The sequence below is a fragment of the Bos grunniens genome, chromosome 13 (assembly GCF_055505025.1).
Source record: "Bos grunniens cultivar Pamir isolate PY7600 chromosome 13, Bosgru_T2T1.0, whole genome shotgun sequence".
Lineage (NCBI taxonomy): Eukaryota > Metazoa > Chordata > Mammalia > Artiodactyla > Bovidae > Bos > Bos grunniens.
In genome coordinates, this window is record NC_141177.1 from 50,035,981 (window position 1) to 50,048,166 (window position 12,186).

Below are 12,186 nucleotides of genomic sequence, written 5' to 3' on the forward strand. Positions count from 1 at the left end.
ATATTAAAACAGTGTGAGAAAAAGAGGGAAGATTTGATGACCCATAAACTAGAAAATAAGTAACTGAATAAAATGAGTGGTAACTACATACCCTCACCTACTTCCTTCAAGGTTGTCTGGCAACTGAATTAGGACCTATAGCATTGTAACAACATTTGCCACACAGTATTAGGTTTCTATGATTACTTTTCAAGTTATGCAGATTTTACCCCTTGTATTAGTCCACCAGGTTGTTCTGGTATAGTCCCTCTTTTATAATCTTGAATCTTAAAAACATATATACTAGAAGATGATGATAAGTAACAGAGTTTATCTGATGAAATAATTATCTAAGATTCCCATTTATAAAGGTAGAGGGGAAAAAGCCATTTCTACAAAAATAAGTCTAGTCTCAAGAAAATCACGTTATCATATTCTGAAACAACTAGATAAAAAAGGATATGAAATAAGAACTCCACATGTTATTCTAATAATATACTGAAAATGAATCTCAAGAAAGATTACAAAGAGGTAAGAAATTTTAAGTCTACACCAGCAAAAAAAGCATCCTTTTTATTCTAGAGTTCACTGGATGATGCAATAGAGTTGGTTCAACCATAGCTTGGGCATTAGAGCATTCATCACATACAGTACAGGAGTTTTTTGTATACAATGAAGTGTAATCTGGTTCTTATAGTTAAATGAATTTTTCTATTATTAATAAAATCTCTAGGACTCTTACCTATATAGGTTAACTTAAATTCTAATATATTTCCAAGCCTTCAATAGCACAGACTCCAGAATTTCATTCCTTTAATATGCCCTCTACACTCCACCACCTAATATCCTTACAAATAGAAATTAGAAGTACTTATTTGACTGACTGATAGAGACAATTTAAAAATGAATTTAGGACTGAAAGTATCCAAACACAGAGAAATATGCCTCAGGAGAGGGCCTCCTGCTTTCACTAACGTGCCTGCAAATGCAGGAAACCTATTAACTATGCCGAAGGAGAATCCTGTTGGTAAAATAGAGAGTCCCCAGTGCCAAATATTTCAGTTTTAGGGTGTTACTGCCACTCTCACTTCATCAGCACCACTTTAACATCAGTATGTCTGATGTCTATAAATCTGTAGTAAGTTCCTATTCTATCACCGGACTTGAGGTCATAAGGTAAAGATGTAACTCACAAGGAAGTTAAAAATTCTACCGCTTTTCCAATCTCATGTTTGCATCAAAATCCACTCCCTATTTCAAACAGAGAACAAGACTTCTCAGAAGCACTTTGAGCAGAGAGCTGTTAGGGAAACAGGAGGAGCAGGCTTTCAATCTTCCTGGGATGGGAAAGTTAATTAAATGTCTTTACCATTAAATCTCTTAGAAACTGAAGACAAACAATAATGATGTGTGAATTTAAAATGAGATTATGAAAAAAATCTATCACCCACCAGGCCCAAATGTTATCAGGTATACATACATCATTATGCCATAAGTCAAAAACCAGAAAACTTCAAAACCAATCCCCACTCTGGGACAAACAGATATGGCATGCAATAAAACAGTCACCACCAAGGTATGAGACTCAACAAAGAAGAAAATAAAGCATAAAGAACTTGCCCGAGTTCTCAACAGATTTATTTTCTCAGAATGTCCTACCTTGTCATTGGCGTCCAGCACAATGGTGCTATGTCTCCACTTTGACAATACTATTGGTTCTTGCAGCCGCCTGTCCAGACTCCTACTTTTAATAATTTCTCTTTGCTGCTGAGATGAAGCGTTGTACTAAAGAAAACAAATTACACCTCATAAATAATAGAAACAAAAGTGGAATCTAAACATGCTGGCTCCGAGTGACACGTGGCATCAGGCAAAGCTCACCAGGTGACACTAAAAGGAGTTCACTCATCTCTGACCAGCACCTGGCACAAGTTCACACACTTGGGTGTTGGAGAGACCGAGTTCATGTTATTTTTGGCAAAACACTTAATATCCCCAAGTTTAAATTGCATTCACTGTAAAACAGATACAACAGAAGCAGAGGGTTAAATAGCATATAAAAAGTGCTAAATGTTGCCCTGATAGGGTCTCAATAAATATTCGTTATTATGATTTGTAAAATGAGATCACCAGACTAATTAATTTTTTAAAGTTCCTTCTACTCTGAAAATCCACATGAATTCAGTTATTGGCTTATGTTTTTAAAATGATGCTTTCATACACAACAGTACGTTGCTGCTGCTGCTGCTAAGTTGCTTCAGTCATGTCTGACTCTGTGCGACCCCATAGACAGAAGCCCACCAGGGTCCCCCGTCCCTGGGATTCTCCAGGTAATAACACTGGAGTGGGTTGCCACTTCCTTCTCCAATGCATGAAAGTGAAAAGTCAAAGTGAAGTCGCTCAGTTGTGTCTGACTCTTAGCGACCTCATGGACTGCAGCCCACCAGGCTCCTCCATCCATGGGATTTTCCAGGCAAGAGTACTGGAGTGGGGTGCCATTGCCTTCTCCACACAATAGTATATTCACATTTTAAAGGGCTTTTTGTTTTTACTTTTACTTTCCCTTTATAGGCCAAGTACACTACTATTTATTTCTCTGAAGTGGTAAAATGCAACCAAGTCAAACAGTAGTGACCGTACTAGTGCCAGACACCAATCGTGAATATATCAGTTGTGTACAAAGGATAAGTGCTGTGCTTAGTCGCTCAGTTACGTCCCACACTTTTCGACCCCATGGACTGTAGCCCACCAGGCTCCTCTGTCCACGGGGATTCCCCACTGCAGTGGGTCGTCATGCCCTCCTCACAAAGGATAAGTAGTAACTGCCAATAAAAAACTACATATAAAATTAAGAACACATTATTAATAAGATTCTAAGTCTTGCAATGTTTGAAATGTCAAGTAGACCACCAGGCATAAACATTTGAGAAATGTGAGGTTTAAGAGTTATGCTGTTTCATACAGGCAGTTTTAATATATTATAAATAATAAATTATAATAAAATGACAAAAGAAAATTCATCTATTTTTAAGGGATACATTCTTCTCCTGACACCAAAGTATTCCTAATACCTACTTCCCAAAAAACCCCAGTAAATCTTAAATTTTAATGACTCTTTGTAATTTCAGTGAAATTAAATTATTTTATCTTATTAAATTTCAATAATACATAATTTATACTGTTTTTATTATTTTAAAAAAACCTTCCAACATCTTTCTCCACAGTATGTCATTTCTTCCCTTTCCAAAATGAGTCCATGCAGGCCCTCCAAACTATTTCCCAAAGCTGTTACTTCATTTTTCACATCAGAATTTGCCAAAGCCAGGCAGTCACATGGGTATATGTTTTTCACTCACTGTTGCCTAACAAACAGCAATCTTAAAATCTGTTACACAAGTTCACAAAAGGATCATTTATAGAATGAACAAAGATGAAGATTAAAGGCTTCCCCCCAAAAAATTCTGTGAAATAAATTTCTTAAGTGCAGAAACCCAGTTATTAAGTAGAGTTGTATTATCACTTCAATACAATCATTGTTAGGAACAATTAAAATGTGCAGTTGTGTGTAGCTTGTGTATGAACTTTAATGGATATCTACCCTAGCTTTTGAACTTTATAATTACCACAACTGTTTAGAAATCCTTTTAGCAGGGCAACAAAAACAATGTAAAATTAAACTGGGTAATAATTACCATTTTAAAGGTGTTGACAGTTTTACTAGGCAATCGTATGTTCATAAAAGCAAATAAAGCATAAATAAAATGTGATATAAAATCTAATGTAGACAGAAGACAAAAATAAAGTGTCACGTAATTTTAGAAAAGAAAAGTAAGACGACACCACAGTTAAAATACACACACAAACACATCTAGTTGAACAAGATGACTAAAACTTTACATTTAAAAAATCTTAAAAAACACCTCTTTTAAGAATTTTAATTGCATTTTTATTTGAATAATTTCAAACATACAAGAGAATAGCAACTATAGTAAAAACCCACCACTGAGCTCCAACATAACTAAGACAGGTAACTTTCTGATTAATAGAGAAATAAAATATGAGGGTACCCTGAGCACATTTTTTAGATTCCGTTCCTCTTCCCCTCCCCAGCAAGGGCTTCCCTGGTGGCTCAGAAAGTAAAGAATCTGCCTTGCAACGCCGGACACCTTGGATCGATGCCGGGGTCTGGAAGATCCCCTGCAGAAGGAAATGGCAACCCACTCCAGTATTCTTGCCTGGAGAATCCCAGGGACGGGGGAGCCTGGTGGGCTGCCGTCTATGGGGTCACACAGAGTCAGACACGACTGAAGTGACTTAGCAGCAGCATAACTACGTATTATTTGTGGGCTTTTAAATTTTATATAAACGGAATCATATCACACATATCAATCTTCCATTTGGTTTTTCACTCAATAATCTTTTTATTAAAAAACAACAACAACAACAAAAAACTAAATCCATGTTGGTGAGTTTGCAGCTCAAATTCATTTATACTTCACTTCCTCATAACACTACCTTGTATGTGGATGATAGGGGTAGAGTAGGATAATCAAATAGCTCAGAAATACCATTTGAGGAGTGTAGATAGAGAGGAACTTTAGGGGGCTCTGGAAGACCACAATACGTTAATGATCACTGAAGAAAGCAGGCTTGCTTAACCACAAAACCAAGCAGGCTTGCTTAGCGGCAAAACCCATGCAACCGAAGCCTGAGACATGCTCCCAAACAATAAAACAATGCTGGCATGAGACCCACATCCTGCCTAGTGAACTAAGTTAACGATACCTAGGACATGCTCTCTGCCTGCATAAAGAAAACAGTGATTTATGGAAAGGTGACACTCCAAAGTGAAAGACCCTCATTGTACTGAGACCTGAAGTAATTTTTCCATAGCAGCATGACAGCCCTGGCTTGACCAGGCAGGGACAAAACTCCCGTGCCCCATCTGGAGGAGGAGCTGATGATGAAAGCATGATGTCTACTCAAGAATGAGACAGATGGTCTTTTGCCCTTCCCTACTTTTCCTTTGATTATAAAACTGCAAGCCAGTAAGTTCTCAGCATTTGTCACTCTCTCACCCACCCACTTGTAAGCCCCACAAGTGTCTTACTCTAATAGTCACATCTTATCCACTACTTTGCCTCTTGCTGAATTCTTTTTGTGCTGAGATACAAAGGACCAGAGCTCTCTGGAGCCCAGTGAAACGCCACCTAGCAGTTTCACAGACAGCACAATTTAACGTTCTGAACGGTGGGGTACTGACAGCACTCCACCAGCAGAATATAATACTCTCCACTGCCTTACTTGGTACTGTTCAATTTATATGCATTTGTGTATAGAAAATAAATGTATATACTTATGTATGTTACTTCATTGCTTTCATTCTCCTGGTGACATGGAAATTCTTTTCAAATACTTATTTCATGAATTTCCTTTCCTCCATATGGCTTAGTCATGTTAGGTGGTTAGAATAGGAAAAAGGAGTCCAGAATGGTGGTGGCTAAAAGACAAGGAAGAGAAAAGCCCACAAAAATAGAACAAAGGAAGGTCTGAGGACCACAGTGAGGACCTCAGGTAGAACAAACAGCACTCCTGACTAGCCCAAGTTACATAGGGCAGGCCCAGGGGGAGGAAAAACATATAAAAAGAGGAGCCAGAGGGCCCGGGGTCTCTCTCCCGCGCGCACTGTCTCTCTTTCTCTCTCTCTCCCCCTCTACTTCGCGGCTTTTGGGTCAGCATGCCCTCATGCCTGGAGGATGTATTTTCCAAATAAAACTGAGCTGTAACACAGAGCTGTAACACTGTCTGAGAACTGTGACACACCTAGGGCTTTAACGTCCGTCGCTTCAAATTTTTGTTGTGACGAGACAGAACCAAGGAAATTACACACTACCCTGACAGTCATGTATTTTGCCTACCTTCAATTAGGTTCTCTCTCTCACTAGTGTGTACATAAAGAACCAGCAAGTTCTTTATACATCTTGGTTTCTAAGCCTTTGTAAGCTTTGCAAATTGAATGTAGCTTTTCTGAGCCCAAAGCTCATCTCTTCCCCTTTGTGTATGGTATCTTTAATATTAAAAGGTGTTCTGCTGCTGGATTGTAGGTAGTCACATCTGTCCATCTTTTCCTTTATAGTTTTTCCTTACACAGTCTTATTGAAGAAATGCTTCCTACTCTGAAGTCAAAGACATTCTCTGATCCAGCATTCTATAGCCTTTAAAGTTTTGCTTATTACATTTACAACTGTCATCTACCTGGAATTAATCATTAGGTGAGAAGTCAAGATCTATGTTTATTTCATTTTCCCCCCTGGGAATAACCAATAATCTTCGAAATATTTATTGTACAGTCCATGCTTTACCCAGGGATTTGTGATGCTACATCTGAGGTTCCTATTCTATTCTGCTGGTCTATTTCTCTGCACATGTGCCTACAACTTAATCACTAAAGCAGGGACCCCACCCCTCTCCTATTCTTGAGTAGACATTCTCCCTACTCAGGAATATTTTGGTTCTTCATAGACTTTTGCTTGCAAGTAAAATTTAGCATCAATTCAAAAAAACAAAAAAGGTGGAGACAGGAATAGTAAATGGAAATGCAGTGAATTTACAGATCAATGGGGACACTGTTACAATGTTAAGCATCCCAACCCAAGATCATAATGGTATATCGCATCATTTCAGGTCATCTTTTATGTCCCTCAATTCTGCTCTGAAATTTTCTTAAGATCTTACAAACTTTCTATAGGTATAATCTTAGGATTCTTCTTGGCGTTGTTGCTGCTGCTAATATAAAAAAGAACTTTATTCCTATCATATTTTCAAATTAACTTTTTACTAGAGAATTGGGTAGTTTTTAGGTTGATTTTATATCCAGCAAACTTGCTGAACTAGTAACAGTTCTAAGTTTGGCAAATCTCCTGATTTTCTAATAATAAAAGGAACAACTGCGTCTCTTAATTCTTCTTTGTTTTTTTTTAATTGTTGAATAGAAGCACTGACAGGAAAGTTATAGTCTAAGACCTAATTCTAATGGCAAAGCTTCTACAATGGCACCATGAAGTATGAGACTTACTATAAACTATATAAGTAATCTTCAGCATGATGTAATATATCATTACATTTGAAGTGATCTTTTTGTAGAAACATATAATTGGGTCATGGTTTTTATCATTTCCAGAAATATTCAATAGCTCTGTTTAAACCATTTACATTTAATGTAATTTATTTATATGTTAGGATTTAAGTCTGTTGCTTTGTTTTATATTCTGTTTATCATGCCTGTTTCTCCTTTCCTGTCTTCCTATGGACTATCCTGAGTTTTTACTAATATAATTTAATCTATAGCTCTTTAAGTCTATTTTGCATTACAGTTTTTTAGTGCTTACTCTAGGTATTACAAATTATGTATTTAATTCCTCCCAATCTACCAATATCAGAATTTTACTATTTCAAGTGAAATGTAGAAACCTTACCAACAATTATGTCACACTACTCTCCCCTCTTCACAATACAGTTGTCCTAGATACCATCTCCACCTTAGAAATGTTCTAATTTTTTTAAAGGTCAAACATAATTTTTTTGATTTCCTCTTTGATTTCCTAAGTGATCAATTGGTTGTCTAGTAGCATATAGTTTAATCTCCACGTGTTTGTGTTTTTTACAGTTTTTTTCCTTGCAGTTAGATTCCTAATCTCAAAGCAGTGTGACTGGAAAAGTTGCCTGACATGATTTCAATTTTCTTGAATTTACTGAGGCACACTTTGTGGCCCAGCATGTGATCAATCCTGGAGAATGCTCTACGTGCATTTGAGAATGTGTACTCTGCTGCTTTTGGATGGAATGCTCTATAAATATCAATTAAGCCCATCCAGCCTTGGGTGTCATTTAAAGCCTATGTTTTCTTATTCATTTTCTGTCTGGATGATCTCTCCATTGATCAAAGTGGGGTGTTAAAGTCCCCCACTACTGTTATGTTACTGTTGATTTCTCCTTTTATGGCTGTTCGCATTTGCCTTATATATTGTAATATTCCTATGTTGTGTATGTATATATTTACAATTGTTATATCTTTTTCTTGATCGTTTGATCTTTATGCAGCATCCACTGTCTCTTATAACTATCTTTATTTTAAAGCCTATTTTGTCTGATATGAATATTGCTATTGCAGCTTTCTTTTGATTTCTATTTGCATAGAATATCTTCTTCAGTTCAGTTCAGTTGCTCAGTCGTGTCCGCCTCTTTGCGACACCATGAATCGCAGCACGCCAGGCCTCCCTGTCCATCACCAACTCCCGGAGTTCACTCAGACTCTCGTCCATTGAGTCAGGGATGCCAACCAGCCATCTCATCCTCTGTTTGTCCCCTTCTCCTCCTGCCCTCAATCCCTCCCAGCATCAGAGTCTTTTCCAATGAGTCAACAATTCACATGAGGTGGCCAAAGTACTTGAGTGTCAGCTTTCGCATCATTCCTTCCAAAGAAATCCCAGGGCTGATCTCCTTCAGAATGGACTGGTTGGATCTCCTTGCAGTCCAAGGGACTCTCAAGCGTCTTCTCCAACACCACAGGTCAAAAACATCAATTCTTCAGCACTCAGCCTTCTTCACAGTCCAACTCTCACATCAATACTTGACCACTGGAAAAACCACAGCCTTGACTAGACAGACCTTTGTTGGCAAAGTAATGTCTCTGCTTTTCAATATGCTATCTAGGTTGGTCGTAACTTTCCTTCCAAGGAGTAAGCGTCTTTTAATTTCATGGCTGCAGTCACCATCTGCAGTGATCTTGGAGCCCACAAAAACAAAGTCTGACACTGTTTCCACTGTTTCCTCATCTATTTCCCATGAAGTGATGGGACCAGATGCATGATCTTCGTTTTCTGAATGTTGAGTTTTAAGCCAACTTTTTCACTCTCCTCTTTCACTTTCATCAAGAGGCTTTTTAGCTCCTCTTCACTTTCTGCCATAAGGGTGGTGTCATCTGCATATCTTAGGTTATTGATACTTCTCCCGGCAATCTTGATTCCAGCTTGTGCTTCTTTCAGCCCAGCGTTTCTCATGATGTACTCTGCATAGAAGTTAAATAAGCAGGGTGACAATATACAGCCTTGATGTACTCCTTTTCCTATTTGGAACCAGTCTGTTGGTCCATGTCCAGTTCTAACTGGTGCTTCCTGACCTGCATATAGATTTCTCAAGAGGCAGGTCAGGTGGTCTGGTATTCCCATCTCTTTCAGAATTTTCCACAGTTTATTGTGATCCACACAGTCAAAGGCTTTGGCATAGTCAATAAAGGAGAAATAGATGTTTTTCTGGAACTCTCTTGCTTTTTCCATGATCCAGCAGATGCTGGCAGTTTGATCTGTGGTTCCTCTGCCTTTTCTAAAACCAGCTTGAACATCAGGAAGTTCACAGTTCACGTAATGTCTTCTTATATCCCTTTAAAACGCAAGACAAATGTGTCTTCAGATATTCAGCCTTCCCATTATACTCTGTTCATTTTTAACGTCCCAAGTTTTCTTCATTTATCATTTCTCTTCCGTTTTAAGGATTTCTGATAGCAATTCTTTGAGAACAAGACTGTTGGTAATAAATCTCTGGGTTTACTTTAATCTGAAAATGTCTTTATTTTACTTTCATGCCTGAAGGATATTTTTGCTGGATATACAATCATGAATTTTTTTCTTTCCACATTTGTAAAATGTTGCACCACTTCCTTCTGGCTTCATGGGTTCTAATAAGACATCCTCTGTTATTCAAATCATTATTACCCCCACAAAGTACTGTGTGGTTTCACTGAGTTGCTTTCACGATATTTCTTGGAGCGGGGGGGAAGACGAAGTCTTTAGTTTTCAGAAATCTGATTACAGTGTGTCTGGATGTGGGTTTCTTCGAGTCCATACTGTTTGGTATTTACTCAGCTTCGTGAATCTGGTGGTTTGTCTTTTATCAAATCTGAGATGTTTTCAAACATTGTTTCTGAAAATATTTTTCAGCCTCACACTCTTTCTTCACTCCTTCTGGAATTCTCATGAAATGAATGTTAGGTCTTCTGTATGGTCCCACAGATCTCTAAGCCTGTTCATTTTCCTAAAATGTATTTATTTACTCTACCTAGGACCCTATATTCCTCTCACAGCAGAGGCAGAGGTGGAAAAGCAAGCCCTGGTGTACAAGCCCTTTTCAATACCATGTTTATGACACATTTGCTCACATCCCATCAGTGGAAGCAAGTCACATGTCTAGACTATATTCAGTCATGGTAACAGCAGGACAATACGCCCCCATTCACAGCAAGAGGTCACTACAAAGGTACACAGCAAAAAGCACTGATACGGCAGTGGGTGAGGAGTGGGTCAAGTGATGCAAACTGCCACCACAGGTAATCTTGCTTTTTAGCCTTTGATGGCTATTAAGACTGTCTCCCTCTACTGAAGTTTCACGGACTCAGTAAAATTTGTCAATAGGTGTATTTACTTTTCTGTGTTCTGTCAGTATTGAAGGCTCCAGTTGAAGACTGATGCTTTCCTTTAGTTTCAGAAAATTCCAAGAAATTATATTTCCAAAATACTATTTATCTACCACTTCTTCCATTTTCTTCTTCGAGAATTCCTCATTTGTGCATACAGGAAACTTTCCACCCATGTTCCATCTCCTTTAACCATATTTTAATATTTGTTATCTTCCTGTCCCTCTGACTATAGTTTATTCTATCCATTGCACTATATTTTTTAATGATTTTTTTCTATATCCATGTATCTCTAAACTACTAATATTTTTCTTTAAATTGACTTACTTTGGGAAAAAGAAAAATTTATTTAGAAACTAATGTCTATCTGATAATTGACACTACAGATACATCTGCTACTCATAGGTGTTTTCTAAAATGTTAAAATAAGGTACCAATTAAAATGTAAATGGTTGCTCAGATATCATTAATATTTATATATATTTATATCTTAATACTAACAGTGGTAAGTACACAACCATTTTGAAACCTACTGCTTTAGATAAACTCAGCCCTGGAGCATTTATCTTTAGAAAGGCAGTGAGACCCTGGAAGGTCTCATTACTACATGCTGCTAATGATTGACTCAACTATAATACACATCTACATACAAGAATAAACTTGAATACTGAGTTGCTTTTCTTTTAAATAAGTTTAACACCAACTTCCTGCAGAAAACTCAACAAATTTAAGAGAACTCTTTGCATTACTGCCACTTAAAGGGGATCTTAGATCCAGGAACACTGAAAACTGAGTCAAAAAACTTTTAAATAGGGATTATCAATATTATATAGCTATAAATGTATGTCACAGAATAATTAAAGCAACAGATTCTCAATGAATTATGGAAAAACTAGTCTTGCTGCTTTTTAAGCGCTGAATAAAAATTTTAAAATAAACCTGTTGTAACCATTCTCAGGTATTACTTCATCCGCTATTTTTACACAGAAACTCAGGGTTAAGGTTTATTACCTTTGGCAACTCCCATTCTGACCGAGATCCATCTGCACTGTAGTAATACTGTCTACCTTGATCGTCAACATGCTTGAGCCACTATAAAAACAAAACAGGTGTTATATTTTAAACACAAAGTTGAGCTTAAGCTTATAAAATCATAGGTATTAGATGATATTCTTATGAATTTTATTCTATTTGCTCAAAAACATTCCAAAAGAAATATAACAAACTTATACTAACAGACTTGCATTTTAAGTTCAATAAAAATAAGTAACTAAATATTAAATGCAAATTTATTTTCTCTCTTTCATCCAGTGTCAAGCTAGTGATCCAAGCACCACTTAACAACACAACAAGAAATGGATAACATAAAGATACAAAGATACATATACGGACAACATATATATGTATGTGGACACAAGGACACACAACCCTGAAATCAGGTTGAGAAATTAACAAACGGGAATTTTTCTTCAATCTTTAAGGATGAAACTACTAAACAATTTAATCCAAACTTCATACAAACCCTTAGAATTACCTGCTATAGCCAACACAGCTTATTCATACAATTTAAGTAACACCAACAACAAAACTTCATATAATACCGGAAATATGAAGGAGTAAAGACTAAAACATATGATCTTGATTGTGAAATAAATGAAAATTATTGTTTTCATGTGTTCTAGTGTTAAATAATTAAAGAAACAATGTGGAGTGAAAAAACCTATCTCCATTTATTCACA

General features: G+C 37.0%; 1 protein-coding gene across 48 annotated transcripts in view; it reads right to left on the reverse strand.

Annotated features, from left to right (window-relative positions):
* Positions 1-12,186, reverse strand: part of ARHGAP12 (Rho GTPase activating protein 12) — a 118,167-nt gene that overhangs the window by 37,986 nt on the left and 67,995 nt on the right. For all 48 annotated transcript variants that reach the window (XM_086334097.1, XM_086334086.1, XM_086334092.1 and 45 more), the window contains 2 exons: positions 11,459-11,539; positions 1,639-1,764 (listed from right to left, as the gene is read on the reverse strand). In XM_086334097.1, the coding sequence (XP_086190223.1) occupies positions 1,639-1,764; positions 11,459-11,539 (207 nt within the window). The remainder of the gene's footprint in view (positions 1-1,638; positions 1,765-11,458; positions 11,540-12,186) is intronic.